This window comes from Salmo salar, chromosome ssa14 (genome assembly GCF_905237065.1).
Source record: "Salmo salar chromosome ssa14, Ssal_v3.1, whole genome shotgun sequence".
Classification (NCBI taxonomy): domain Eukaryota; kingdom Metazoa; phylum Chordata; class Actinopteri; order Salmoniformes; family Salmonidae; genus Salmo; species Salmo salar.
This window is the reverse complement of record NC_059455.1, coordinates 39,413,985-39,441,494: the sequence shown is the minus strand read 5'-3', so window position 1 is coordinate 39,441,494 and position 27,510 is coordinate 39,413,985. Positions and strand designations below refer to the sequence as shown.

Sequence of the window (27,510 nt, the reverse complement as noted above, 5' to 3'; positions counted from 1 at the left end):
AGTGGGAGGGAGTGAGAGTGGGAGGGAGTGAGAGTGGGAGGGAGTGAGAGAGTGAGTGAGAGAGTGAGAGAAGGAGTGAGAGAGAGAGGGAGGGAGTGAGAGAGGAGGAGAGAGGGAGTGAGAGTGGGAGGGAGTGAGAGAGGGAGGAGTGAGAGTGAGGGAGTGAGAGAGTGAGTAGAGAGTGAGAGAGGGAGTGAGAGAGAGAGGGAGGGAGTAGAGAGGGAGGGAGTGAGAGTGGGAGGGAGTGAGAGAGTGAGTGAGAGAGTGAGGGAGGGAGGGAGTGAGAGAGAGAGGGAGGGAGTGAGAGAGGGAGGGAGTGAGAGAGGGAGGGAGTGAGATGGAGTGAGAGAGAGTGAGATGGAGTGAGAGAGGGAGGGAGTGAGTGAGAGAGGGAGGGAGTGAGGAGTGAGAGAGGGAGGGAGTGAGAGGGAGGGAGGGAGTGAGAGAGGAGGAGGAGAGAGGAGGGAGTGAGAGAGGGAGGGAGGAGTGAGTGAGAGAGGGAGGGAGGGAGAGGGAGAGAGAGATGGAGGGAGGGAGGGAGGGAGAGATGGAGGGAGGGAGAGGGTAGTGGGAGGGAGAGGGTGAGAGATGGAGGGAGGGAGGGAGATGGTGAGAGGGAGGGAGAGGGAGGGAGAGAGTGAGAGATGGAGGGAGAGAGTGAGAGATGGAGGGAGAGAGTGAGAGATGGAGGGAGAGGGTGAGAGATGGAGGGAGAGGGAGGGAGTGAGAGAGGGAGGGAGTGAGAGAGGGAGGGAGTGAGAGAGGGAGGGAGTGAGAGATGGAGGGAGTGAGATGGAGTGAGAGAGGGAGGGAGGGAGTGAGAGAGGGAGGGAGGGAGGGAGTGAGAGAGGGAGGGAGTGAGAGAGGGAGGGAGGGAGTGAGAGAGGGAGGGAGGGAGTGAGAGAGGGAGTGAGAGAGGGAGGGAGGGAGGGAGAGGGTGAGGGAGAGAGAGGGAGGAAGATAGAGGGAGGGAGGGAGTGAGAGATGGAGGAGGGAGGGAGGGAGAGAGGGAGGGTGGGAGAGGGTGAGAGAGGGAGGGAGAGATGGAGGGAGGGAGAGATGGAGGGAGGGAGAGGGTGAGTGGGAGGGAGAGGGTGAGAGATGGAGGGAGAGATGGAGGGAGAGGGAGGGAGTGAGAGAGGGAGGGAGTGAGTGAGAGAGTGAGAGAGTGAGGGAGTGAGAGAGGGAGGGAGTGAGAGAGGGAGGGAGTGAGAGAGGGAGGGAGTGAGAGGGAGGGAGTGAGAGAGGGAGGGAGTGAGATGGAGTGAGAGATGGAGTGAGAGAGGGAGGGAGTGAGAGAGAGAGGAGGGAGTGAGAGAGGGAGGGAGGGAGGGAGAGAGAGGGAGGAAGATAGAGGAGGGAGGGAGTGAGAGATGGAGGGAGGAGAGGGAGAGATGGAGGGTGGGAGAGGTGAGAGAGGGAGGGAGAGATGGAGGAGGGAGAGGGTGAGAGATGGAGGGAGAGATGGAGGGAGAGGGGGAGAGATGGAGGGAGGGAGGGAGGGAGAGGAGGGAGAGAGAGTGAGAGATGGAGGGAGAGAGTAGGGAGAGATGGAGGGAGAGAGTGAGAGAGGGAGGGAGAGAGAGGGAGAGGGAGGGTGAGACAGGGAGGGAGGGAGAGGGTGAGATATGGAGGGAGGGAGAGAGTGAGAGAGGGAGAGATGGAGGGAGGGAGTGAGAGAGGGAGAGATGGAGGGAGGGAGTGAGAGGGGGAGAGATGGAGGAGGGAGTGAGAGGGAGGGAGTGAGAGAGGGAGGGAGTGAGAGAGGGAGGGAGTGATGGAGGGAGAGAGTGATGGAGGGAGAGTGGGTGAGAGAGGGAGAGAGAGGGAGGGATGGAGGGAGAGAGTGATGAAGGAGAGGTGAGAGAGGGAGAGAGAGGGAGGAAGATAGAGGGAGGGAGGAGGGGGTGAGATATGGAGGAGGAGGGAGAGAGGGAGAGAGAGGAGGAGAGATGGAGGGTGGGAGAGGGTGAGAGAGGGAGGAGAGATGGAGGAGGAGAGGGTGAGTGGGAGGGAAAGGGTGAGAGATGGAGGGAGAGATGGAGGGGGGAGGGAGGGAGGGAGGGAGGGAGGAGAGAGTGAGAGAGTGAGTGAGGGAGTGAGAGAGGGAGGGAGGTGAGGAGTGAGAGAGGGAGGGAGTGAGAGAGGGAGGGAGTGAGAGAGTGAGAGAGGGAGGGAGTGAGAGAGGGAGGGAGTGAGAGAGGGAGGGAGATGGAGTGAGAGAGAGTGAGGGAGATGGAGTGAGAGAGAGTGAGGGAGATGGAGTGAGAGATGGAGTAGAGAGGGAGGGAGAGAGGGAGGGAGGGAGTGAGAGAGGAGGGAGGGGGAGGGAGGAGTGGAGGGTGGGAGAGGGTGAGAGAGGGAGGGAGAGATGGAGGGAGGGAGATATGGAGGGAGGGAGAGATGGAGGGAGGGAGAGGGTGAGTGGGAGGGAGAGGGTGAGAGATGGAGGGAGAGATGGAGGAGAGGGGGAGAGATGGAGGAGAGGGTGAGAGGGAGGGAGGGAGGGAGAGAGGAGGGAGAGTGAGAGAGGGAGGGAGAGAGAGGGAGAGAGAGGGAGGAAGATAGAGGGAGGAGGGAGTGAGAGATGGAGGGAGGGAGAGTGGAGGGAGGGAGAGGGTGAGTGGGAGGAGAGGGTGAGAGATGGAGGGAGAGATGGAGGGAGAGGGGAGAGATGGAGGGAGGGAGGAGGAGGGAGGGAGAGATGGAGGAGGAGGAGGAGAGGGTGAGAGGGAGGGAGAGAGTGAGAGATGGAGGGAGAGAGTGAGAGGGAGGGAGAGAGAGGGAGAGGGTGAGAGATGGAGGAGGGAGAGGGTGAGAGATGGAGGGGAGAGGGTGAGAGATGGAGGAGGGAGAGAGTGAGAGATGGAGGGAGGGAGAGGGAGTGAGAGAGGGAGGGAGGAGGGTGAGAGAGGAGGGAGGGAGGGAGTGAGAGGGAGGGAGTGAGAGAGGGAGGGAGGAGGGAGGGAGTGAGAGAGGGAGGAGGAGTGAGAGGGTGAGAGAGGAGAGAGAGGGAGGAAGATAGAGGAGGAGGGAGGGGGTGAGAGATGGAGGGAGGAGGGAGAGAGGGAGAGAGAGGGAGGGAGAGATGGAGGGAGGGAGAGGTAGATGGAGGGAGAGGGTGAGAGATGGAGGGAGTGAGGGAGAGATGGAGGGAGGGAGGGAGAGAGGAGGGTGGGAGAGGGTGAGAGAGGGAGGAGAGAGTGGAGGGAGGGAGAGATGGAGGGAGGAGAGGGTGAGGAGGAGGGAGAGGTGAGAGATGGAGGGAGAGATGGAGGGAGAGGGGGAGAGAGATGGAGAGGAGAGAGGAGGAGTGAGTGGAGAGGAGTGAGAGAGGAGGGAGTGGAGAGAGGAGAGAGGGAGAGAGGATGGAGGAGAGGGAGAGAGGGAGGAGTGAGAGAGGGGGGAGTGAGAGAGGGAGGGAGTGAGAAGGAGGGAGTGAGAGAGGAGGGAGAGTGAGGAGAGAGTGGAGGGGAGAGGGAGAGAGAGTGAGGGAGATGGAGTGAGAGAGGGAGGAGGAGAGAGGGAGGGAGAGAAGGGAGGGAGGGAGAGGAGAGGGGAGGGAGAGGGTGAGAGATGGAGGGAGAGGGTGAGAGATGGAGGAGAGATGGAGGAGGGAGGGAGAGGGAGAGGGAGTGAGAGGGAGGGAGAGGATGAGAGATGGAGGGAGAGTGGGGGAGAGAGGATGGAGGAGAGGGTGAGACGGAGGAGGAGAGAGAGATGGAGGGAGGGAGAGGGAGAGAGGGAGGAGGAGGGGGAGAGATGGAGGGAGGGAGAGGTGAGAGATGGAGAGGGGAGAGGTTGAGAGATGGAGAGATGGAGGGAGGGGGTGAAGATGGAGAGATGGAGGAGGGAAGAGAGGAGGGGAGGAGGAGGGAGGATGGAGGGAGAGGGGTGAGAGAGGGAGAGAGAGGGAGGGATGGAGTGAGAGGATGGAGGAAGAGTGGGAAGAGAGAGGGAGAGAGGAGGTGAAGATAGAGGGAGGAGAAGGTGAGAGTGAGGAGGGAGAGTGAGGATGAGAGGAGGAGGAGATGGGAGAGGGAGTGAGAGGGAGAGGAGTGAGAGGAGAGAGGAGGGATGGAGAGAGAGGAGGAGTGAGAGAGGGAGAGGAGTGAGGGAGAGGAGGGAGTGAGAGAGGGAGGAGGGAGAGAGGGAGGAGGAGAGGAGGAGAGGAGAGAGGGGAGAGAGAGATGGAGGAGGGAGAGGGTAGGGAGTGAGAGATGAGGAGGGAGTGAGAGATGGGATAAGAGGGAGAGAGAGAGAGGAGGATGGAGGAGAGAGAGAGGAGGAGGAGAGGGTGAGAGATGGAGGAGGGAGGAGGGGTGGAGAGAGGAGGAGGGAGAGGGTGAGAGAGGATGGAGTGGGAGAGGGGAGAGATGAGTGGAGGGAGAGGGTGAGGAGATGGAGAGAGGAGGTGAGGAGAGAGGGAGGGAGTGAGAGATGGGAGGAAGTGAGGGAGGGGAGATGGAGGGAGAGTGGAGTGGGAGAGAGGTGAGAGAAAGGAGAGTGGGAGGGATGGAGGGAGAGTGATGGAGGAAGAGGGTGAGAGAGGGAGAGAGGGAGGAAGTAGAGAGAGGGAGGAGTGGAGGAGAGGAGGAGGAGGGAGAGGAGAGAGGGAGAGGGAGGAGAGAGGAGTGAGGGAGGAGGAGGAGGAAGATGGAGGGAGGGAGAGGGAGGAGAGGGTAGAGATGACGAGGAGGAGAGTGGAGGGAGAGAGGGAGGAGGAGAGGACGAGAAGTGAAGAGAGAGAGAGGAGGATGAGAGAGTGGAGGGAGGGAGGAGGAGAGATGGAGGGAGAGAGGAGGATGGAGTGAGGGAGGAGGAATGAGAGTGAGAGAGAGAGTGAGAGGAGAGGAGTGAGAGAGGGAGGAGGAGTGAGGAGGATGAGAGAGGGAGAGAGTGAAGTGAGGATGAAGAGGAGGGAGGAGAGATAGAGAGAGAGAGGAGAGAGAGGACAGAGAGAGTGGAAGAGAGAGGATGAGAGAGGAGGAGAGAGGCTGAGGGAGGAGTGAGGGAGAGAGTGAGGGAGTGGGAGAGGGAGTGGAGGGAGTGACAGAGTGAGGGATGTGATGAGAGTGGAGGGAGAAGAGAGGAGGGAGAAGAGAGGGAGAGAAGTGAGAGAGGGAGGAAGGAGGATGAGGAGGAGGAGAGGGAGGATGGAGGAGGGGGGAGAGATGAGGATGGAGAGAGGAGGAAGAGAGGTGAGTGGAGGAGAGTGAGAGGAGGAGGAGATGATGAGAGGGAGGGAGAGGGAGAGAGGGAAGTGAGAGATGGAGGGAGAGAGTGAGAGACGAGGGAGAGAGGGAGGAGAGAGGGAGTGAGAGGGAGGGAGTGGAGAAGGGGTGAGATGGAGTGAGAGAGGATGGAGAGAGAGTGAGGAGGAGTGAGAGAGGAGGAGATGAAGAGAGGAGGAGGAGGGGAGTGAGAGAGGAGTGAGAGAGGGGAGGAGTGAGGAGGGTGAGGAGAGAGGAGAGGAGATGGAGGAGGAGGGAGGAGAGAGGAGGAGGAGGGAGGAGAAGAGAGGGAGGTGAGAGGGTGAGAGAGGGAGGAGAGATGGAGGAGGAGAGATGGAGGGAGGGAGAGATGGAGGAAGGGAGGGTGAGTAGGGAGAGGGTGAGAGATGGAGGAGAGATGGAGGGAGAGGGAGGAGTGAGAGAGGGAGGGAGGAGTGAGAGAGTGAGAGTGAGGGAGTGAGAGAGGAGGGAGTGAGAGATGAGAGAGAGGAGTGAGAGGGAGAGGAGATGAGGAGGAGAGAGGAGTGAGAGAGGAGGGATGAGAGGAGGGAGTGAGATGGAGTGAGAGATGGAGTAGAGAGGAGGGAGGAGTGAGAGAGAGGGAGGGGAGTGAGAGAGGGAGGGAGGGAGGAGAGAGAGGAGGAAGATAGAGGGAGGAGGAGTGAGAGGATGGAGGAGGGAGAGAGGAGAGATGGAGGGTGGGAGAGGGTGAGAGAGGGAGGAGAGATGGAGGGAGAGGGTGAGAGATGGAGGGAGAGATGGAGGGAGAGGGGAGAGATGGAGGGAGGGAGGGAGGAGAGGGAGGGAGAGAGTGAGAGATGGAGGAGAAAGTGAGGAGACAGATGGAGGGAGAGAGTGAGAGAGGGAGGAGGAGAGGAGGGAGGAGGGAGAGGGTGAGAGATGGAGGAGGGAGAGAGGAGAGAGGGAGAGGAGGGATGGGAAGTAGAGAGGGAGAGAGAGATGGAGGGAGGAGTGAGAGAGGGAGGGATGGAGGGAGGAAGTGAGAGAGGAGAGATGGAGGGAGGGAGTGAGAGAGGAATGAGAGAGGAGGGAGTGAAGAGAGGAGGGAGTTGATGGAGGAGAGAGTGGATGGAGGAGAGTGGGTGAGAGGGAGAGAGAGGAGGGATGGAGGGAGAGAGTGATGAAGGGAGAGTGGGTGGAGAGGGAGGAGGAAGAAGAGGAGGAGGGAGGGAGATATGGAGGGAGGAGGGAGAGAGGGAGAGAGAGAGGAGAGATGGGGTGGGAGAGGGTGAGATGAGGAGGGAGAGATGGAGGAGGAGGGGTGAGTGGGAGGATGAAATGGAGGAGAGATGGAGGAGAGATGAGGAGGAGAGAGTGATAGGAGGGAGTGAGAGGAGGAGTGGAGGAGAGTGAGAGGAGGATGGATTAGAGAGAGAGGAGGGAGGGGAGAGAGAGTGAGGGAGATGGAGGAGAGAGAGTGGAGGGAGATGGAGTGAGAGATGGAGATGGAGAGGAAGGGCAGGGAGTGAGAGTGGAGGAGTGAGAGAGGGAGGGAGGGAGGGAGGAGTGAGAGAGATGGAGGGTGGAGAGGGGGAGAGAGGGAGGAGAGATGGAGGAGTGGAGAAGGGAGAGGGGGAGATGGAGGGAGGGAGAGGGTGAGGGGAGGAGAGGGTGAGGAGAGGAGGGAGGGGAGATGGAGGGAGAGGAGGAGGAGGAGAGGGTGAGAAGGGAGGGAGAGGGAGGGAGAGAGGAGGAGAGAGCGAGAGAGGAGGGAGAGAGAGGGAGAGAGAGGAGGAAGATAGAGGGGGAGGGAGGGAGTGAGAGATGGAGGGAGGGAGAGATGGAGGGAGGAGAGGAGTGGGAGGGAGAGGGGAGATGGAGGGAGAGGATGGAGGAGAGGGGGAGAGATGGAGGAGGGAGGGAGGAGGGAGAGATGGAGGAGGGAGGGAGGAGGAGGGAGAGGGTGAGAGGAGGGAGAGAGTGAGAGATGGAGGGAGAGAGGTGAGAGGAGGGAGAGAGGGAGAGGTGAGAGATGGAGGCAGGAGAGGGTGAAGATGGAGGGAGAGAGGGTGAGAGAGGGAGGGAGGAGAGGGTGAGAGAGGAGGGAGGGAGGGAGTGAGAGAGGGAGGGAGTGAGAGAGGGAGGGAGTGAGGGAGAGGAGAGGAGGGAGGAGAGAGTGGGGAGAGAGGGAGAGAGAGGGAGGAAGATAGAGAGGGAGGGAGGGAGGGTGAGAGATGGAGGAGGGAGGGAGAGAGGGAGAGAGAGGGAGGGAGAGATGGAGGGAGGGAGAGGGGGAGTGGGAGGAGAGGGTGAGAGATGGAGGGAGGGAGAGAGGGAGAGAGAGAGGGAAAGAAATGGAGGCGAGAGGTTAGAGAGGGAGGAGAGATGGAGCAGGCAGAGGGTGAGCAAGGAGTGGAGGAGAGGGGAGAGGAGGAGGAGGAGAGCGGAGGAGAGAGAGGGTGAGAGATGGAGGAGAGAGAGAGGTGAGAGGATGGAGGAGAGAGGGTGAGAGAGGGAGAGAGGGAGGGAGAGAGAGTGAGAGAGCTGAGAGATGGAGGGAGAGAGGTGAGAGAGAGAGGGAAGAGAGGGAGAGAGAGGGAGGGAGAGAGAGAAGGTAGGAGATGGAGGGAGGGGAGAGAGGGGTGAGAGGGATGGAGGGAGGTGAGAGGGAGTGGGGAGGAGATGGAGGGAGGAGAGAGATGGAGGAGGGGAGAGATGGAGGGAGGGAGAGATGGAGAGAGGAGAGAGGAGGAGGAGAGAGGAGGAGGGAGAAGGAGGCAGGGAGATGGAGGGAGGAGGGAGAGGGAGAGATGGAGGAGAGGGTGAGAGATGGAGGGAGGAGGGAGAGGGTGAGAGAGGGAGGAGGGAGGAGAGGTGAGAGAGTGGAGGGAGGAGGGAGATGGAGGGAGGGTGAGAGTTTTGAGAGGGTGAGAGATGGAGAGAGGGAGAGGGTGAGAGATGGAGAGAGGGAGAGGGAGAGAGATGGAGAGAGGGAGAGGGATGGAGAGATGGAGAGAGGGAGAGGGATGGAGGGAGGAGGAGGGAGGAGAAGGTTAGAGATGGAGGGAGGAGAGGTGAGAGATGGAGAGATGGAGGGAGGAGTGAGACAGAGAGGGAGTGCGAGAGGGAGTGAGAGAGGGAGGGATGAGGGAGTGAGGGAAGGAGGGAGGGAGGGAGAGAGGGAGAAAGGAGGGTGGGAGAGGGTGAGAGATGGAGGGAGGCAGAGGGTGAGAGATGGAGGGAGAGAGAGGGAGAGATGGAGGGAGAGAGAGGGTGAGAGATGGAGGAGAGAGGTGAGAGATGGAGGGGGAGGGGAGAGAGGGTGAGAGATGGAGGGAGAGAGAGGGTGAGAGACGGAGGAGAGAGGTGAGAGATGGAGAAAGAGGGTGAGAGAGAGAGGAAGAGAGGGAGAGAGGGAGGGAAGAGAGGGAGAGAGAGGGAGGGATAGAGAGAGGGTGAGAGATGGAGGAGGGGGTGAGAGATGGAGGAGGGGGTGAGAGATGGAGGGAGGGGAGGAGTGAGAGATGGAGGGAGGGGAGGTGAGAGATGGAGGGAGGGGAGGGTGAGAGATGGAGGGAGGGGTGGGTGAGACGAGAGGAGGGAGAGATGGAGGGAGAGATGGAAGGGAGGAGGAGAGATGGAGGAGGGAGAGATGGAGGGAGGGAGAGAATGAAGGGAGGAGGAAGAATGAGAGATGGAGGGAGGGAGGGAGAGGGAGGAGGGTGAGAGATTTTGAGAGGTGAGAGAGATGGAGAGAGGGAGATGGGAGAGATGGAGAGAGGGAGAGGGATGGAGAGAGGGAGAGGGATGGAGGAGGGAGAGGGATGGAGGGAGGGAGAGGGTGAGAGGATGGAGGGAGGGAGGAGGGTGAGAGATGGAGGGAGGGAGGTGAGAGAGATGGAGGGAGGGAGAGGTGAGAGATGGAGAGATGGAGGGAGGAGAGGGAGGGAGTAGAGGGAGGGGAAGTGAGAGGAGAGGAGGGAGTGAGAGAGTGAGGGAGGGAGTGATGGAGGAGAGGAATGATGGAGGAGTGGGTGAGAGGAGAGAGAGGGAGTGGATGAGGGAGAGTGACGGAGGAAGAGAGTAGATGGAGGAAGATTGGGTGAGAGAGGGAGAGAGAGGGAGAGGGAGGGAGTGAGAGAGGAGAGAGGGAGGGAGTGAGAGGGAGGGAGTGAGAGAGGGAGGGAAGTGAGGAGAGGAGGAGCTGAGAGAGGAGGGAGTGAGAGATAGGAGAGAGTGATGAGACGGAGTGAGATGAGTATGAGAGGATGAGAGAAGGGAGGAGTGAGAGAGGGAGGGAGAATGGAGGGAGGGAGAGGGTGAGTGGAGGGAGAGGGTGAGAGATGGAGGGAGAGATGGAGGAGAGGGGAGAGATGGAGGGAGGGAGGGAGGGAGAGGTGAGAGGAAGGGAGTGAGAGAGGAGGAGATGGAGTTAGAGATGGAGGAGAGAGTGGAGGGATGGAGTTAGAGAGGAAGTGAGTGAGAGAGGGAGGGAGGAAGTGAGAGAGGAGGGAGAGATGGAGGGAGGGATGAGGGTGAGAGATGGAGGGAGAGATGGAGGAGAGGGTGAGAGATGGAGGGAGGGTGAGGGTGAGAGGAGGAGAGAGGAGGGAGGAGGGTGAGAGATGGAGGAGGGGAGAGTGGGAGAGATGGAGGGAGAAGAGGGTGAGAAGATGGAGAGGGGAGAGATGGAGAGATGGAGGAGGGAGGAGAGGGGGGAGTGAGGAGGGAGGGAGAGAGGAGTGAGAGAGGGGAGGGAGGGATGGAAGTGGAGGAGAGTGGAGTGACGGAGGGAGAGTGAGTGAGGGAGAGAGTGAGAGGGAGAGAGGATGGAGGGAAAGTGAGTGGAGAGGAGAGAGTGATGGAGGTGAGAAGGAGAGAGGGAGAGAGGGGAGGGATGGAGGGAGAGTGATGGAGGAAGAGTGGGTGGAGAGAGGAGAGAGAGGGAGAAGATAGAGGGAGGGAGGGAGGGTGAGAGATGGAGGAGGAGGGAGGAGGAGGGGGGGAGAGAGGGAGAGAGGAGGGAGGGAGAGATGGAGGGTGGGGAGAGGGTGAGAGGGAGGGAGAGATGGAGGAGGGAGAGGGTGAGAGATGGAGGGAGAGGAGGAGGGAGAGAGGGGAGGAGGAGAGGTAGGAGGAGAGATGGAGGGATGAGTGAGAGAGAGGGAGGGAGGAGAGGGAGGAGGGAGAGAGAGAGGGAGGGAGAGAGAGGGAGGGAGTGAGATGGAGTGAGAGATGGAGGGAGGGAGTGAGAGGGAGGGAGGGAGTGAGAGAGGAGGAGAGGAGAGAGGGAGGGAGTAGAGGAGGAGTGAGAGAGGGAGAGGAGGGAGAGGAGAGGAGAGAGGGAGAGAGAGGGAGAGGAGGAAGATAGAGGAGGGAGGAGTGAGAGAGGGAGGGAGGGAGGAGAGAGGAGAGATGGAGGGTGGGAGAGGGTGAGAGAGGGAGGAGAGAGATGAGGAGGAAAAGGAGTGGGAGGGAGAGGGTGAGAGATGGAGGGAGGGAGGAGAGATGAGGGAGGGAGGGAGTGGTGAGAGGGAGGAGAGGGAGGGAGAGATGGAGGGAGAGAGTGAGAGGGAGAGATGGAGGGAGAGAGTGAGAGGGGGAGAGAGAGAGGAGGAGAGGGTGAGAGATGGAGGGAGAGAGAGAGGGATGGAGGGAGGGAGGGAGAGGGTGAGAGGAGGGAGAGGGAGGAGAGAGTGAGAGATGGAGGAGAGAGTGAGAGAGGGAGGAGTAGAGAGGGGGAGTAGAGGGAGGGAGTGAGAGAGGGAGGGAGAGAGAGGAGGGAGTGAGGAGAGGGAGGAGAGAGAGGAGGAGATGGAGTGAGAGATGGAGAGGAGGAGGGAGGAGATGGATGAGAGGGAGAGGAGGAGAGGGAGGGAGGAGGAAGGGAGTGAGAGAGAGGAGGAGGGAGAGAGGGTGAGAGAGAGGGAGAGAGAGGGAGGAAGATAGAGGGAGGAGGAGTGAGAGATGGAGCAGGAGGGAGGGAGGGTGAGAGAGGTTGAGAGAGGGAGGAGAGATGGAGGGAGGGAGAGATGGAGGGAGGAGAGGGTGAGTGGGAGAGAGAGGGTGAGAGATGGAGGGAGAGATGGAGGAGAGGGGGAGAGATGGAGTGAGAGAGGAGGGAGTGAGAGAGGGAGTGAGTGAGAGAGTGAGAGAGGGAGGAGGAGAGAGGAGAGAAGAGAGTGAGAGAGTGTGAGAGAGTGAGAGAGGAGGTGAGAGAGGAGGGAGGATGGGAGAGGATGGATGAGAGAGTGAGGGAGTGAGAGTGAGGAGATGGATGAGAGAGTGAGAGACGATGAGAATGCGAGAGGGATAAGAGACGGAGTGAGAGAGAGATGAGAGGAGGATGAGTGAAGAGGGAGGGAGTGAGAGAGGGAGGAGAGAGAGAGGAGTGAAAGAGAGAGGATAAGGAAGATAGAGGAGGGAGGGGAGTGAGATGGAGGGAGGGGGAGGAGAGAGGGAGAGATGGAGGGTGGAGAGGGGTGAGAGAGGAGGAGAGATGGAGGGAGGGAGAGATGGAGGGAGGGAGAGGTGAGAGATGGAGGGAGAGATGGAGGGAGAGGGGGAGAGATGGAGGGAGGAGGAGAGAGGGTGAGAGGGAGGGAGAGGGAGAGAGTGAGAGATGGAGGGAGGAGGGAGGAGTGAGTGAGAGAGGGAGAGAGAGGAGAGGGAGGGTGAGACAGGGAGGGAGGGAGAGGGTGAGAGAGGGTGAGAGATGGAGGGAGGAGAGGGTGAGAGATGGAGGGGGGAGAGGGTGAGAGATGGAGGAGGAGAGGGTGAGAGAGAGAGATGAGGAGGAGTGAGAGAGGGAGGAGTGAGAGAGGGAGGGAGTGAGATAGGAGGAGAATGAAGGAGAAGTGAGGAGGGAGAGAGGAGAGAGAGAGGGAGAGAGAGAGTGAAGGAGTGAGGAGTGGTGAGAGAGTGAGAGAGGAGGAAAAGAGAGGAGGGAGGAGTGAGAGAGAGGAGGGAGGGAGAGAGGAGAGAGAGGGAGGGAGAGATGGAGGGGGGGAGTGAGAGAGGAGGAGAGAGATGGAGGGAGGGAGTGAGAGAGGAGGGAGTGAGAGAGGGAGGGAGGATGGAGGGAGAGAGGATGGAGGGAGAGAGGGAGAGAGAGGAGAGAGAGGGAGGGATGGAGGCAGAGAGGAGGAGGGAGAGAGGAGAGAGGGAGAGAGAGATGGAGGGTGGGAGAGGGTGGGGGGGAGAGGTGAGAGATGAGGAAGAGAGGGAGAAAAAGGATGAGGGGATGAGAGTGAGAGATGAGGGAGTGAGAGAGGAGGGAGAGAGAGGGGAAGGGAGGAGATGAGAGGAAAGGAGAGGAATGAGAGGAGAGAGGATGAGAGAAAGAGAGGGAGGAGGGTGAGGGAGAGAGGGAGGTGAGAGATGGAGGGAGGGAGAGGGTGAGAGATGGAGGAGGGAGAGGGTGAGAGATGGAGGGAGGGAGGGGTGAGAGATGGAGGAGGGGGGGAGATGGAGGGAGGTGAGAGGTGGAGGGAGAGGGGAGGAGAGAGAGAGTGAGAGATGGAGGAGGGAGAGGGTGAGAGATGGAGGAGGAGAGGGTGAGAGATGGAGGAGGGAGAGGGTGAGAATGGAGGAGGGAGAGGGGAGAGATGGAGGGAGGGAGAGGTGAGAGATGGAGAGGTGGAGGGAGGGAGAGAGAGAGGGAGGGAGGAGAGAGGGGGGTGAGATAGGGAGGAGTGATGGAGGGAGAGAGTGATGGAGGGAGAGAGGGAGAGAGAGGGAGAGAGGAGGGAGGATGGAGGGAGAGTGGGTGAGAGAGGGAGAGAGAGGGAGGAAGAAGAGGAGGAGGGAGGGAGGAGGGGGGTGAGAGATGGAGGGAGGGAGGGAGAGAGGGAGAGAGGGGAGGGAGAGATGGAGGGTGGAGAGGGTGAGAGAGGAGGGAGAGATGGAGGAGGGAGTGAGAGAGGGAGGGGAGTGAGAGAGGGAGGAGTGATGGAGGGAGAGAGTGATGGAGGGAGAATGGAGAAAGAGGGAGGGAGAGAGAGTGAGTGAGAGAGGGGAGAGAAGTGGAGTGAGAGTGAGATGAGAGAGAGAGGAGGGAGTGAGAGAGGAGGAGAGAGAGGTGAGACGGATGGGAGGGCGAGAGAGGGAGAGGTGAGAGATGGAGGGAGGGAGAGGGTGAGAGATGGAGGGAGGGAGAGGGTGAGAGATGGAGGAGGGAGAGGGGTGAGAGATGGAGGGAGGGTGAGAGATGGAGGGAGGGGTGAGAGATGGAGGGAGGGGGTGAGAGATGGAGGGAGGGGGTGAGAGATGGAGGGAGGGTGAGAGATGGAGGGGGGTGAGAGATGGAGGGAGGGAGGGAGAGGGTGAGAGATGGAGGGAGGGAGGGAGAGGGTGAGAGATGGAGGGAGGGGGTGAGAGAGGGAGGGAGGGGGTGAGAGAGGGAGGGAGGGGGTGAGAGGGTTCATGTCAGTGGGAAACCTTATATTTACATATAGCCATGCACTGTATTGCTGATAGACAGAGACAGACAGGACAGAGAGACAGACAGGACAGACAGGACAGAGAGACAGGACACAGAGACAGACTAGACAGATTAGATACCGACTAGACAGACAGACAAGACAGCTGAGACACTGCAGTACCCGCATGCATTTTCTTGAGTGTCTCGTAGGTGAAGAAGCTAAGTCCAGCGTAGGGCACCACGCCCAGGATGGTGGGGGTGAAACCACGATACAGCGTCTTCAAACCCTCCTCACGAGAGATACGCACAAACACATGGATTATGTTACTGTACCTGAGGGGAGAAGAGAGAGAGGGATGTAAAGTGCGAGTTATTCGCAGCACCACAAACAGTCTGTGTATGTGTGTGTGTACAGTGCATTTGGAAAGTATTCAGACCCCTTGACTTTTTCCACATTTTGTTACGTTTCAGCCTTAATCTAAAATGGATGAAATCGTTTTTTCCCCCTCATCAATCTACACACCATATCCCATAATGACAAAGCAAAAACAGGTTTAGAATATTTTGTAAATGTATTAAAATTAAAAAACTGAAATATCACATTTATATAAGTATTCAGACCCTTTACTAAGTACTGTGTTGAAGCACCTTTGGCAGCAATTACAGTCTTGAGTCTTCTTGGGTATGACGCTACAAGCTTGGCACACCTGTATTTGGGGAGTTTCTCCCATTCTTCTCTGCAGATCCTCTCAAGCTCTGTCAGGTTTGATGGGGAGCGTTGCTGCACAGCTATTTTCAGGTCTCTCCTGAGATGTTCGATCAGGTTCAAGTCCGGGCTCTAGCTGGGCCACTCAAGGACATTCAGAGACTTGTCATGAAGCCACTCCTGCGTTGTCCTGGCTGTGTGCTTTGGGTTATTGTCCTGTTTGAAGGTGAACCTTCACCCCAGTCTGAGGTACTGAGTGCTCTGGAGCAGGTTTTCATCAAGGATCTCTCTGTACTTTGCTCCGTTCATCTTTCCCTCGATCCTGACGAATCTCCCAGTCATCAAACAGGCAAAGCGTCAATACAGGACTAAGATTGAATCGTACTACACCGGCTCCGACGCTCGTCGGATGTGGCAGGGCCTGCAAACTGTTACAGACTACAAAGGGAAGCACAGCCATGAGCTGCCCAGTGACACAAACCTGCCAGATGAGCTAAATAACTTCTATGCTCGCTTCGAGGCAAGTAACACTGAAACATGCATGAAAGCATCAGCTGTTCCGGATGACTGTGTGATCACACTCTCCGCAGCTGATGTGAGTAAGACCTTTAAACAGGTCAACAAGGCCGCAGGGCCAGACGGATTACCAGGACGTGTACTCCGAGCATGCGCTGACCAACTGGCAAGTGTCTTCACTGACATGTTCAGCCTCTTCCCATCTGAGTCTGTAATACCAACATGTTTTAAGCAGACCACCATAGTCCCTGTGCCAAAGAACACAAAGGTAACCTGCCTAAATAACTACAGACCCGTAGCACTCACTTCCGTAGCCATGAAATGCTTTGAAAGGCTGGTCATGGCTCACATCACCATTATCCCAGAAACCCTAGAACCACTCCAATTTGCATACCGCCCCAACAGATCCACAGATGATGCAATCGCTATTGCACTCCACAGTGCCTTTTCACACCTGGACAAAAGGAACACCTATGTGAGAATGCTATTCATTGACCACAGCCGAGCGTTCAACACCATAGTGCCCTCAAAGCTCATCACTAAGCTAAGGACCCTAAGACTAAACCCCTCCCTCTGCAACCTGGACTTCCTGATGGGGCCCCCCCCAGGTGGTAAGGGTAGGCAACAACACATCCGCCACGCTGATCCTTAACACGGGGGCCCCTCAGGGGTGAGTGCTCAGTCCCCTCCTGTACTCCCTGTTCACTCATGACTGCACGGCCAGGCACAACTCCAACACCATCATTTGCTGATGACAACAATGGTAGGCCTGATCACCGTCAACAATGAGACAGCCTATAAGGAGTAGGTCAGAGACCTGACCGTGTGGTGCAAGGACAAAAACCCCTCAATGTCATCAAGACAATGAAGATGATTGTGGACTAGAGGAAGAGGAGGACCGAGCATGCCCCCATTCTCATCGACGAGCTGTAGTGGAGCAGGTTGAGAGCTTCAAGTTTCTTTGACGACCACATCAAACAAACAAACTAACATGGTCCAAGCACACCAAGACAGTCATGAAGAGGGCACAACAACGCCAATTCCCCCTGGCATGGGTCCTCAGATGCTCAAATAGTATTACAGCTGCACCATCAAGAGCATCCTGAAAGGTTGCATCCCTGCCTGGTATGGCAACTGCTCGGCCTCCGACCGCAAGGCACTACAGAGGGTAGTGCGTACGGCCCAGTACATCACACGCCCCCCCACCCTCTTCTACGCTGCTGCTACTCTCTGTTATTATCTATGCATAATCACTTTAATAACTCTACCTACATGTACATATTACCTCAACTAACCGGTGCCCCCGCACATTGACTCTGTACCGGTACCCCCTGAATATAGCCCAGACATTGTTATTTACTGCTGCGCTTAAATCTTTTTTTTTTGGGGGGGGGGGCTATTTTCTTAAAACTGCATTGTTGGTTAAGGGCTTATAAGTAAGCGCATGTGACAAATAAAATTTGATTTGAGTCCCTGCGCTGAAAAACATCCCCACAGCATGATGCTGCAACCACCATGGGATGGTGCCAAATTTCCTCCAGACGTGACGCTTGGCATTCAGGCCAAAGAGTGGTGTCTTGTGGCAAAATCCAAGCAGGCTGTCATGTGCCTTTTACTGAGGAGTGACTTCCGTCTGGCCACTCTACCATAAAGGCCTGATAGGTGGAGTGCTGCAGAGATGGTTGTCCTTCTGGATGGTTCTCCCATACACACAGAGGAACTCTGGAGCTCCGTCAGAGTGACCATCGGGTTCTTGGTTCTCATAGGAAAGGGTCTGAATACTAATGTAAAAAAGGCATTTCTGTTGATCATTTTTGATAAATGTGCAAAAATGTCTAAAAACCTGTTTCACTGTCATTATGGGGTATTGTGTGTAAACTGATGGGGAAAACAAAATATTTTATACATTTTAGAATTAGGCTGTAACATAAAATGTGGAAAAAGGGAAGGGGTCTGAATACTTTCCGAATGTACTGTGTGTGTGTGTGTGGGAGTGTGTGTGTTCTCAGAGGTAGGGGTAGTTGTCTTACATCTCCTTGGGCGTGACAGCCATCCTGGCTCGCACCATGTCCAGAGGGTAGGTCAGCATGGCAGCTGTGGTACCGGCCATAGAACCCGCCAGTAACCTTGGCACCGGCGGCAGGGCTCTGGAACACAGTACACAGGATACATAAGGGCCTGATTTGACAATCTTTGAATACCTAGGCTCTGATGCAGGCCTAAGAAACCTGGAAAAAACAGCAGACACTAGGCAGAGTTGCAAAGAAAAAGCCGTATCTCAGACTGGCCAATAAAAAGACAAGATTAAGATGGGCAAAAGAACACAGACCCTGGACCAAGGAACTCTGCCTAGAAGGCCAGCATCCCGGAGTCGCCTCTTCACTGTTGATGTTGAGACTGGTGTTTTGCGTGTACTATTTAATGAATCTGCCACTTGAGGACTTGTGAGGCGTCTGTTTCTCAAACTAGACACACTAATGTACTTGTCCTCTTGCTCAGTTGTGCACCGGGGCCTCCCACTCTGACTATTCTGATTAGAACCGTGTTTGAGCTGTTCTGTGAAGGGAGTAGAACACAACGTTGTACGAGATCTTCAGTTTCTTGGCAATTTCTCACATGGAATAGCCTTCATTTCTCAGAGTAAGAATAGACTGACGAGTTTCAGAAGAAAGGTCTTTGTTTCTGGCCATTTTGAGCCTGTAATCGAACCCACAAATGCAGAGGCTCCAGATAATCAACTAGTCTAAAGAAGGTCAGTTTTATTGCATCTTAAATCAAATCAGAACAACTGTTTTTAGCTGTGCTAACATAATTGCAAAAGGGTTTTCTAATGATCAATTAGCCTTTTAAAATGATAAACTTGGATTAGCTAACACAACGTTCCATTGGAACACAGGAGTGATGGTTGCTGATAATGGGCCTCTGAACGCCTATGTAGATATTCCATTAAAAATCAGCCGTTTCCAGCTACAATAGTCATTTACAACATTAACAATGTCTATACTGTATTTCTGATCAATTTGATGTTATTTTAAATGGACAAAAAAACAAGGACATTTCTAAGTGACCCCAAACTGTTGAACGGTAGTTTAGTTATGAATGTTCAGTCAGTACGGCTGGTCTAAATGGATAGCCACTTTTCATTAATCTAGTAAACTCATAATTCACATCGCTTCTCATCTCACTCATCAGCATGGAAGGTATTTATAGGATAGTGTCAATGTTACCTCATAAGATCAGCACCACGTCGCTCTTCCTTTTTTCCTATTAGCAAGAATGTAGTTCGCCTATTAAACTTCAGCCTATGAGCAAGGCAATTCCACCACGGTTGCTGATTAACCTATTGGCTCATTCGTGAATAATCACCATCCTTTCTTTAAACCAATGGGCATGACTCTTGAGTTGAGATACAAATACTCCTCCTACTTTGTGTCTCCCACTTGTTGTTTTAAAGCAACAGTCTTCCAACAACCTTCCACCACCACCAGCATAATAACCTTAAGGCCCGTCATTGGAACTCCTTTCCCCGGACATGGGAGTTTCGATGCCTGCTGCCCAGCATTGGGCAACCTATCAGCATCTGGCTCTGGGAAGCATTGCTCGGAGACGAGGCCTACCCAAAACTATTTAATAAAATTCCTTATTATATTCGGACTCGGTTGTCATTCAGTTAAGCCTGTACTCAATTGAAGTTTTTAAAGGGTCAATCTGTGATTGCGTCATTAATTATGACTTTTAAATGATCTACACACGCCCACCCATTAATTCTTGAAGAATATAACTTACATAATGTCTAATGAGCTTAGTCCAATTGTCATAACCAATCAGAACCCAAAATATTTGTATTTATTTTATTTAACCAGGAAGGGCTCATTAAGATTTGAAATTTTCAAGAGCATCCTGGTCAAGATAGGCAGCACCACGTCATTAATAATTAGACAGACAACATGAAAAACTACAAGTAATCTAGTAAAAACCATAGAAATCACAGGAGTGTAACGAAATCATAAAACAGCAAATTAAAAAGATTGACAGGTCAAGGAATAGCCTCAAAATCCTTCATCAATGATTTAAAAACACCAATTGGGACAAGTTCTTCCAGTTTACAAAATATTTTGTAAGGCGTTCCAAGCTGATGGTGCAGAGTAGAGGTCGACCGATTATGATTTTTCAACGCCGATACCGGTACCGATTATTGGGGGCCCGAAAAAGCCGCTACCGATTAATCGGCCGATTATTATAATATATTTTTTTATATATATATATGTATATACACACGCACACACACACATAAACACACACAGCTCTGAAGTGACAACGATACTGAAGAGTCTGCTTAGGAGACAAATACTCTCAACTGTTTGAATAATAAAAATAGAGTTTAAGTTACCTGTGATGAATGCTGAAAACAAAAACTGTCATTTCTATATGCAGGAAATCCTATTTTAATAATGGGCACGGTAAGAATTGACTACCAAAGTGCGAGTCACAATTCCCATGACACCTTCTAGCAAAATCTGAAAAGCGGTTCCTTCATTTATTCCATAGGATATTTTTAGATTAACTTAAAATAAGGTCTGTGTTTGGTTTAGGCTTACACCACCTTGCCAATTTTATAACTGTGTAACTCTGATCAATATAAAACGCCGAGGTGGTTTAAGCACAAAACACAGACCTTATTTGAAGTAGATCAAGACATTCTCTATGGAAGACATGAACGGTAAAATAATGAAGGAACCCCTTTCAAGTTCAGCCGCAAGTTATTACAGGAATTATGACGCGTGGACTATTTCTCTCTAAACCATATACCTTTGACTATTACGAGCCTGCTGCTGCCTACCACCGCTCAGTCAGACTGCTCTATCAAATATCAAATCATAGACTTAACTATAATATAATAAACCTTAGGTCATTAATATGGTCAAATCCGGAAACTATCATCTCGAAAACATTATTCTTTTAGTGACATACGAAACCGTTCCGTATTTTATCTAACGGGTGGCATCCATAAGTCTAAATATTCCTGTTACATCGCACAACCTACAATGTTATTTCATAGTTCCGTAAAATTCTGTCAAATTAGTTCGCAACGAGCCAGATTCTGTATATCCTGATTCTGCGTGCAATGAACGCAAGAGAACTGACACAATTTCACCTGGTTAATATTGCCTGCTAACCTGGATTTCTTTTAGCTAAATATGCAGGTTTAAAAATATATACTTCTGTGTATTGTTTTTAAGAAAGACATTGATGTTTATGGTTAGGTACAGTCGTGCAACGATTGTGCTTTTTTTCGCAAATGCGCTTTTGTTAAATCATCCCCGTTTGGCGAAGTCGGCTGTCTTTGTTAGGAAGAAATAGTCTTCACAGTTCGCAACAAGTCAGGCGGCCCAAACTGCTGCATATACCCTGACTCTGTTTGCAAGGGAAGTGATTTTCCCTAAGTTAAAAGAAATTCATGTTAGCAGGCAATATTAACTAAATATGCAGGTTTAAAAATATATACTTGTGTATTGATTTTAAGAAAGACATTGATGTTTATGGTTAGGTACATGTTGGAGCAAAGACAGTCCTTTTTCGCGAATGGGCACCACATCGATTATATGCAAAGCAGGACAGGCTAGATAAACTAGTAATATCATCAACCATATGTAGTTAACTAGTGTTTATGATTGATTGATTGTTTTTTTTATAAGATAAGTTTAATGCTAGCTAGCAACTTACCTTGGCAACGTAAAGCAGGTAGTTAGAGCGTTGGGTTAGTTAACGTAAGGTTGCATCCCCAAGCTGACAAGGTAAAAATCTGTCATTCTGCCCCTGAACAAGGCAGTTAACCCACCGTTCCTAGGCCATTTATTGACAAATACATGAAGTTGATGCAAAGAGTCAATATTTGCAGTGTTGACCCTTCTTTTTCCAAGACCTCTGCAATTCGCCCTGGCATGCTGTCAATTAACTTCTGGGCCACATCCTGACTGATGGCAGCCTATTCGTGCTCCATCATGCTGGAAAAGGCATTGTTTGTCACCAAACTGTTCCTGGATGGTTGGGAGAAGTTGCTCTCGGAGGATGTGTTGGTACCATTCTTTATTCATGGCTGTGTTCTTAGGCAAAATTGTGAGTGAGCCCACTCCCTTGGCTGAGAAGCAACCCCACACATGAATGGTCTCAGGATGCTTTACTGTTGGCATGACACAGGACTGATGGTAGCGCTCACCAGGCCAACCTCCAAAAGTCTTTGCCTCACTTTGCGTGCAGATGCCTGCTACCATTCCTGAGCAAGCTCTGTTCTGGTGGTGCCCCGATCCCGCAGCTGAATCAACTTTAGGAGACGGTCCTGGCGCTTGTTGGACTTTCTTGCGCACCCTGACGCCTTCTTCACAACAGTTGAACTGCTCTCCTTGAAGTTCTTGATGATCCGTTAAATGGTTGATTTAGGTGCAATCTTAATGGCAGCAACATCCTTGCCTGTGAAGCCCTTTTTGTGCAAAGCAATGATGACGGCACGTGTTTCCTTGCAGGTAACCATGGCTGACAGAGGAAGAACAATGACTCCAAGCACCACCCTCCTTTTTAAGCTTCCGGTCTGTTATTCGAACTCAATCAGCATGACAGAGTGATCTCCAGCCTTGTCCACGTCAACACTCAGACCTGTGTTAACGAGAGAATCACTGACATGACGTCAGCTGGTCCTTTTGTGGCAGGGCTGAAATGCAGTGGAAATGTTTTGGGGGGATTTAGTTCATTTGCATGGCAAAGACGGACTCTGCAATTAATTGCAATTCATCTGATCACTCTTCATAACATTCTGGAGTATATGCAAATTGCCATCATACAAACTGAGGCAGCAGACTTTGTGAAAATTAATATTTATGTCATTCTCAAAACTTTTGGCCACGACTGTACATTGCTTTGGCCTAGCTAGTTAACGTCATCAACCAGAGGGGCATTACAATTCCTAGCTAGTTGTCTAACACTAGCTGTAAACAGCAGCATTGACTTCCTATTTTAAAAGGCCTTGATGAGTAGAATAACTAGCTAGCTAATTAACGTTAGTATTTGAAACCATCCAGTCCTATGATTAAATGTCTATCATATACAAAGTATTATTTGTTTCTGGCAGTGTAGATATGATATCCACCAACACATTTGAATTACAGATTTACCCTTTTCTCAACATTGTAATATCACAATGTTCTACTGGAAACCTGCCTTTATCTATGCATACGGGTGTGTGTAATGTGTTCATCTCCCTCCCGTGCGACACCCCCAGGTGTGAGCCCGCTTTGAGAAGGTTCTGGAGGATCTGACTCGCTACAACCCTTGCTACATTTATTTATTTATTTATTTCACCTTTATTTAACCAGGTAGGTTAGTTGAGAACAAGTTCTCATTTGCAACTGCGACCTGGCCAAGATAAAGCATAGCAATTCGACACATACAACAGAGTTACACATGGAATAAACAAAACATAGTCAATAATACAGTAGAAAAAAGAAAACAAAAAGTCTATATACAGTGAGTGCAAATGAGGTAGGACAAGAGAGGTAAGGCAATAAATAGGCCATGGTGGCGAAGTAACTACAATATAGCAATTAAACACTGGAATGGTAGATGTGCAGAAGATGAATGTGCAAGTAGAGATACTGGGGTGCAAAGGAGCAAGATAAATAAATACAGTATGGGGATGAGGTAGGTAGATAGATGGGCTGTTTACAGATGGGCTATGTACAGGTGCAGTGATCTGTGAGCTGCTCTGACAGCTGGTGCTTAAAGCTAGTGAGGGAGATATGAGTCTCATGGAGGAGATAGAGTCTTTGACGAATCACAGGCGGAGAGGATCAGCAATAATCTGCAATGGACGTCACCAACAATGAGAGACAGGCTACACCTACAGTCAGACCTTTACTAGGAGGGTGTGTGTGGATGTGAATGGTCTTTCTTTATCTCATCGTTCACTGGTCGTTTCTGTCATGCCCTGATCTCTAATTCCACCTCTCTCTCCCTCCCCATCTTTCTCTCTACCCCTTTTCTCCCTCTCACAGTGTGAAGGTGGTGTATAATGAGCTCCACAACACTCATGGCCATCTGCGCTGGTGGAAGAACACCTACAGACTGGGCATGCCCACTGACTAGCTTCAGTTCCAGGTGTGCGTGCGTTGCACCTGGAACTGAGACCAGCATGCTCGGTCTGTGATTGTTCTTTGTCGATGTTACATGAAAACGCTCAAGCACGCGGTACACTTTTGAAAATTGTATTATCCCGACAATTTAATTTTGAAACACTTGTGTGTAGCCTACAGCCACGTGTGCATTGTTGAGCTAAACTGTCTGGATTTGTCTTTTCTAGAACTGTCCCGGAGTCCGTTTTGAACCGTAGACATTTTTTTTATCATCCCATAGATGACGGGACATCCTTAATTTCGAGCCTTGGAGAGAATTATTTTATGAAGACATAAAAAGTATTTGGTTGTAATTGTAATGTTGCAATATTGTATAGGGTACCAAGGGTGGCCAACCATCCTCCAGGAGAGCCTTAAAAAGGAAATTGTTGTATTTTGAGACAAGCTTGAATATGCAAAGAAGCCAATAAGCAGAATGTAGCCTATTTCTCTGTCTGATTCTCTACGGTAGAAGAATAGTAATGCATTTTGTAAAGTGGCATCCTTGCATCATACAATGATGTGAAAATGGTGTTACATAGGGGCAAGTGTTAAAAAAAAGTAATATCAAGCCTTGCGTGTTGATAAGTTGAATAGTTTAATTTGCTGTGTAGTGCTAGGGCAAAAATGTGCCCCCCTTTGGGTCCCCAGGACCAGGATTAACAAATGATGTTCTATCTAGACTAATCACAATCCTCATCATTTTTAATAAAGTGAACAAACTTTGTTTCATATTCTTGTTTGTTTGTGCTAAGGAGGTCCAGTAGGTTCATATAAATAGTACTGCTGAATGTATTACAACCATGTCGGTAGGGTTGACTTGAGTTAAATATTGTTATGTTTTGATATTGTAATGCATTCTGCAACTGGTCTTATCACCTGCTGCTTGCATTTCAATAGCTAAGTTGTTTATGTTTATGAATTACACAATTGTTAGAAAGAGTAGATAAATCTGGCTAAGATGCTTGTTTAAACGTCAGTCAACAGCCATATTAGTGCAGAACAACATTGCCTGGACACTTATATGTACGATTTTGTGATGAGATTCCAAATAATATTGGAGATATGACCAAAGAGTAATACTCCATATTACGGAACCAAATTTGGCACCTCCGTTGAGAACACAATTCTCTAAAATAGTCAGCAGATGATGCCACAATGCGCTCGCTACTTTTCTTGCTAGAAGAATGGATAAAACATTTAGCATTCTCCGTAAGGATTCTCTAAGAATATCTTATTCCCTATTAGGCAGGAACCTAGCCTCTGGACTAGATTAGTTTATATATGGATGGTTACTCACTTGCCCTGGAAGCCGAAGTATCCTCCCAGTAGTCTCTTGTACTGCTCGTGAGCACAGAACTGGATGGCAGCGTAGGGGATGACCCGTACCATGGTGGCAGAGTTTCCCCGCCACAGGCTGAGGAAGCCATCCTTCAGGTAGGTCCGATAGATCAACCTATACGCCTCCTGGGGGTGGACCAACAGCATGGGGTCTCATCATCATCATCATAAACAGCATCTTCATCATTATCAACAGTATCGCCATCATCACAAAGGTGAATCCAGTGGTGGAAAAAGTACCCAACTGTCATACTTGAGTAAAAGTAAAGATAGACTTTTACTCAAGTAGAATTTTACTAAAAGTAATTGGTTTAAAATATACTTAAGAATCAAAAGTAAAAATAAATGTAAAATTCCTTTTAGTAAGCAAACCAGATGGCACCATTTTGTTGTTGTTTATTTACGGAAAGCCACGGCCACACAACATTCAGACATCATTTACAAACGAAGCATGTGTGTTTAATTGAGTCTGCCAGATCAGAGGCAGTAGGGATGACCAGGAATGTTCGGTTGAAAAGTGTGTGAATTTGACTATTTTCCTGTTCTGCTTAGCATTCAAAATGTAACGAGTACTTTTGGGTGTCAGGGAAAATGTATGGAGTAAAAAGTACAATATTTCATTTAGGAATGTAGTGAAGTAAAAGTAGTCAAAGTAAAGTAAAGTACAGATACACCAAAAAACTACTTAAGTAGTACTTTAAAGTATTTTTACTTAAGTACTTTACACCACTGGGTGAATCATGAATCATCATCAAATCAATTTTACACAGTACATCGGTCAAACAACTCACCTTGGCAGAGAATCTTGCTGAGGACACTACAATGAAGGAAATAAATAGACAAAAATGTATGACATTGAAAATAAAAATAATTGATTCCTCACTATTCCAAAAGCATGCAAGAAGTGTTGCTGCCTACCTTGGAAGATTATCTTGGTTCTATCCAGCGGGGCCACAGCGGTTTTGGCCAAGGCTCCAGCTAAGGCCCCTGAGAGGAGGGAGTTAACCACAGACCGTGTCTGGGGCTTTAGACCCTGCACAGACAGATGGATGGATGGATGGAGAGCAGGAGGGGACAAACATGACCAAAAGGGGTCAATCAATTGATAACTACTAACAAAAACAAAGACATTATGCATAAGTAGTTCATGTAGGCCTATGAATAAGTAGTAAGAGTTTCCATACAAAACAATGTATATGACTGAGTCGGTGGAAAAACAAGATTTAAGGAAGATTAAGATTTATTTAGATTTAATGAGATCAACAACATTTCCCTGCCTGGTAGTGCCTTGATTGATTCATTCTAAACTAAAACAATACAGGCATCTTGTTAACATTTTAAAAACACATGTAATAACTCAGCAAGTCCAAACACCTTCAGGCTGTTTCATGGGGTTATTCCAAGTCTGCACGCCACTCCTCCCTGTCATAATGTAGTTATCCAACTTAATGTCCCTACATGCAGGAGAGCAGACCAGGACTGGTTCCACAGCCTCTCCCTAGCAAAACCAAGCCTCTCCCTAGCTAACCAAGCCTCTCCCTAGCTAACCAAGCTTCTCCCTAGCAAAACCAAGCCTGTCCCTAGCTAACCCAAGCCTGTCCCTAGCTAACCCAAGCCTGTCCCTAGCTAACCCAAGCCTGTCCCTAGCTAACCCAAGCCTGTCCCTAGCTAACCCAAGCCTGTCCCTAGCTAACCCAAGCCTGTCCCTAGCTAACCCAAGCCTGTCCCTAGCTAACCAAGCCTCTCCCTAGCTAACCCAAGCCTGTCCCTAGCTAACCCAAGCCTGTCCCTAGCTAACCCAAGCCTGTCCCTAGCTAACCCAAGCCTGTCCCTAGCTAACCCAAGCCTGTCCCTAGCTAACCCAAGCCTGTCCCTAGCTAACCAAGCCTCTCCCTAGCTAACCAAGCCTATCCCAAGCCTCTCCCTAGCTAAACCAAGCCTCTCCCTAGCTAAACCAAGCCTCTCCTAGCTAAACCAAGCCTCTCCCTAGCTAAACCAAGCCTCTCCCTAGCCAACCAAGCCTGTCCCTAGCTAACCCAAGCCTGTCCCTAGCTAACCCAAGCCTGTCCCTAGCTAACCAAGCCTCTCCCTAGCTAACCAAGCCTATCCCAAGCCTCTCCCTAGCTAAACCAAGCCTCTCCCTAGCTAAACCAAGCCTCTCCCTAGCTAAACCAAGCCTCTCCCTAGCTAAACCAAGCCTCTCCCTAGCTAACCAAGCCTGTCCCTAGCTAACCCAAGCCTGTCCATAGCTAACCCAAGCCTGTCCAAGCCTCTCCCTAGCTAACCCAAGCCTGTCCCTAGCCTGTCCCGAGTTAAGCCAAGCCTGTCCCGAGTTAAGCCAAGCCTGTCCCGAGTTAAGCCAAGCCTGTCCCGAGTTAAGCCAAGCCTGTCCCGAGTTAAGCCAAGCCTGTCCCGAGTTAAGCCAAGCCTGTCCCGAGTTAAGCCAAGCCTGTCCCGAGTTAAGCCAAGCCTGTCCCGAGTTAAGCCAAGCCTGTCCCGAGTTAAGCCAAGCCTGTCCCGAAAGTTAAGCCAAGCCTGTCCCGAGTTAAGCCAAGCCTGTCCCGAGTTAAGCCAAGCCTGTCCCGAGTTAAGCCAAGCCTGTCCCGAGTTAAGCCAAGCCTGTCCCGAGTTAAGCCAAGCCTGTCCCGAGTTAAGCCAAGCCTTGTTTGAGTTGCAGTAGATCATTAAACTTAGCTTGCATAAGGCAGAAATGGGCCCAGACTTGGTTATAGACCGACCCAGCTAAGCATACAGGACTATTCTTAGAGGAGCAAACGGTTTGGGGAACACTATTTGTTCACCACACAGGCTTTGAAGCACCGGACTGATGGTAATGCCGTTTTGCCATCTAAAGATCTGCCAGCGAGAACAGAGTGAGTGAGTGAGTGAGTGACCAGCGAGAGAGAGAGTAGAGTGAAAGAGAGAGAGAGAGTGAAAGAGAGAGAGAGAGTGAAAGAGAGAGAGAGAGTGAAAGAGAGAGAGAGTGAAAGAGAGAAGAGTGAAAGCGAGAGAGAGAGTGAAAGCGAGAGAGAGAGAAAGAGAGAGAGGGAATCATATTTAAGTACATATATGCTATATATATTTAGCAATATATTATATTATATATATATTATATATTTATATTACATATATAGTATAGCATATTTATATTATATATACATTAATATA

At 51.7% G+C, this 27,510-nt stretch overlaps 1 protein-coding gene across 2 annotated transcripts in view; it reads right to left on the bottom strand.

The window, feature by feature from the left end:
• The window catches only part of slc25a42 (solute carrier family 25 member 42), a 59,961-nt gene that overhangs the window by 5,446 nt on the left and 27,005 nt on the right, over positions 1 to 27,510 (bottom strand). For both annotated transcript variants that reach the window (XM_045694357.1, XM_014141246.2), the window contains exons 3-7: positions 25,261 to 25,375; positions 25,134 to 25,159; positions 24,302 to 24,468; positions 16,870 to 16,986; positions 13,799 to 13,950 (exon numbers count right to left, since the gene is read on the bottom strand). In XM_045694357.1, the coding sequence (XP_045550313.1) occupies positions 13,799 to 13,950; positions 16,870 to 16,986; positions 24,302 to 24,468; positions 25,134 to 25,159; positions 25,261 to 25,375 (577 nt within the window). The remainder of the gene's footprint in view (positions 1 to 13,798; positions 13,951 to 16,869; positions 16,987 to 24,301; positions 24,469 to 25,133; positions 25,160 to 25,260; positions 25,376 to 27,510) is intronic.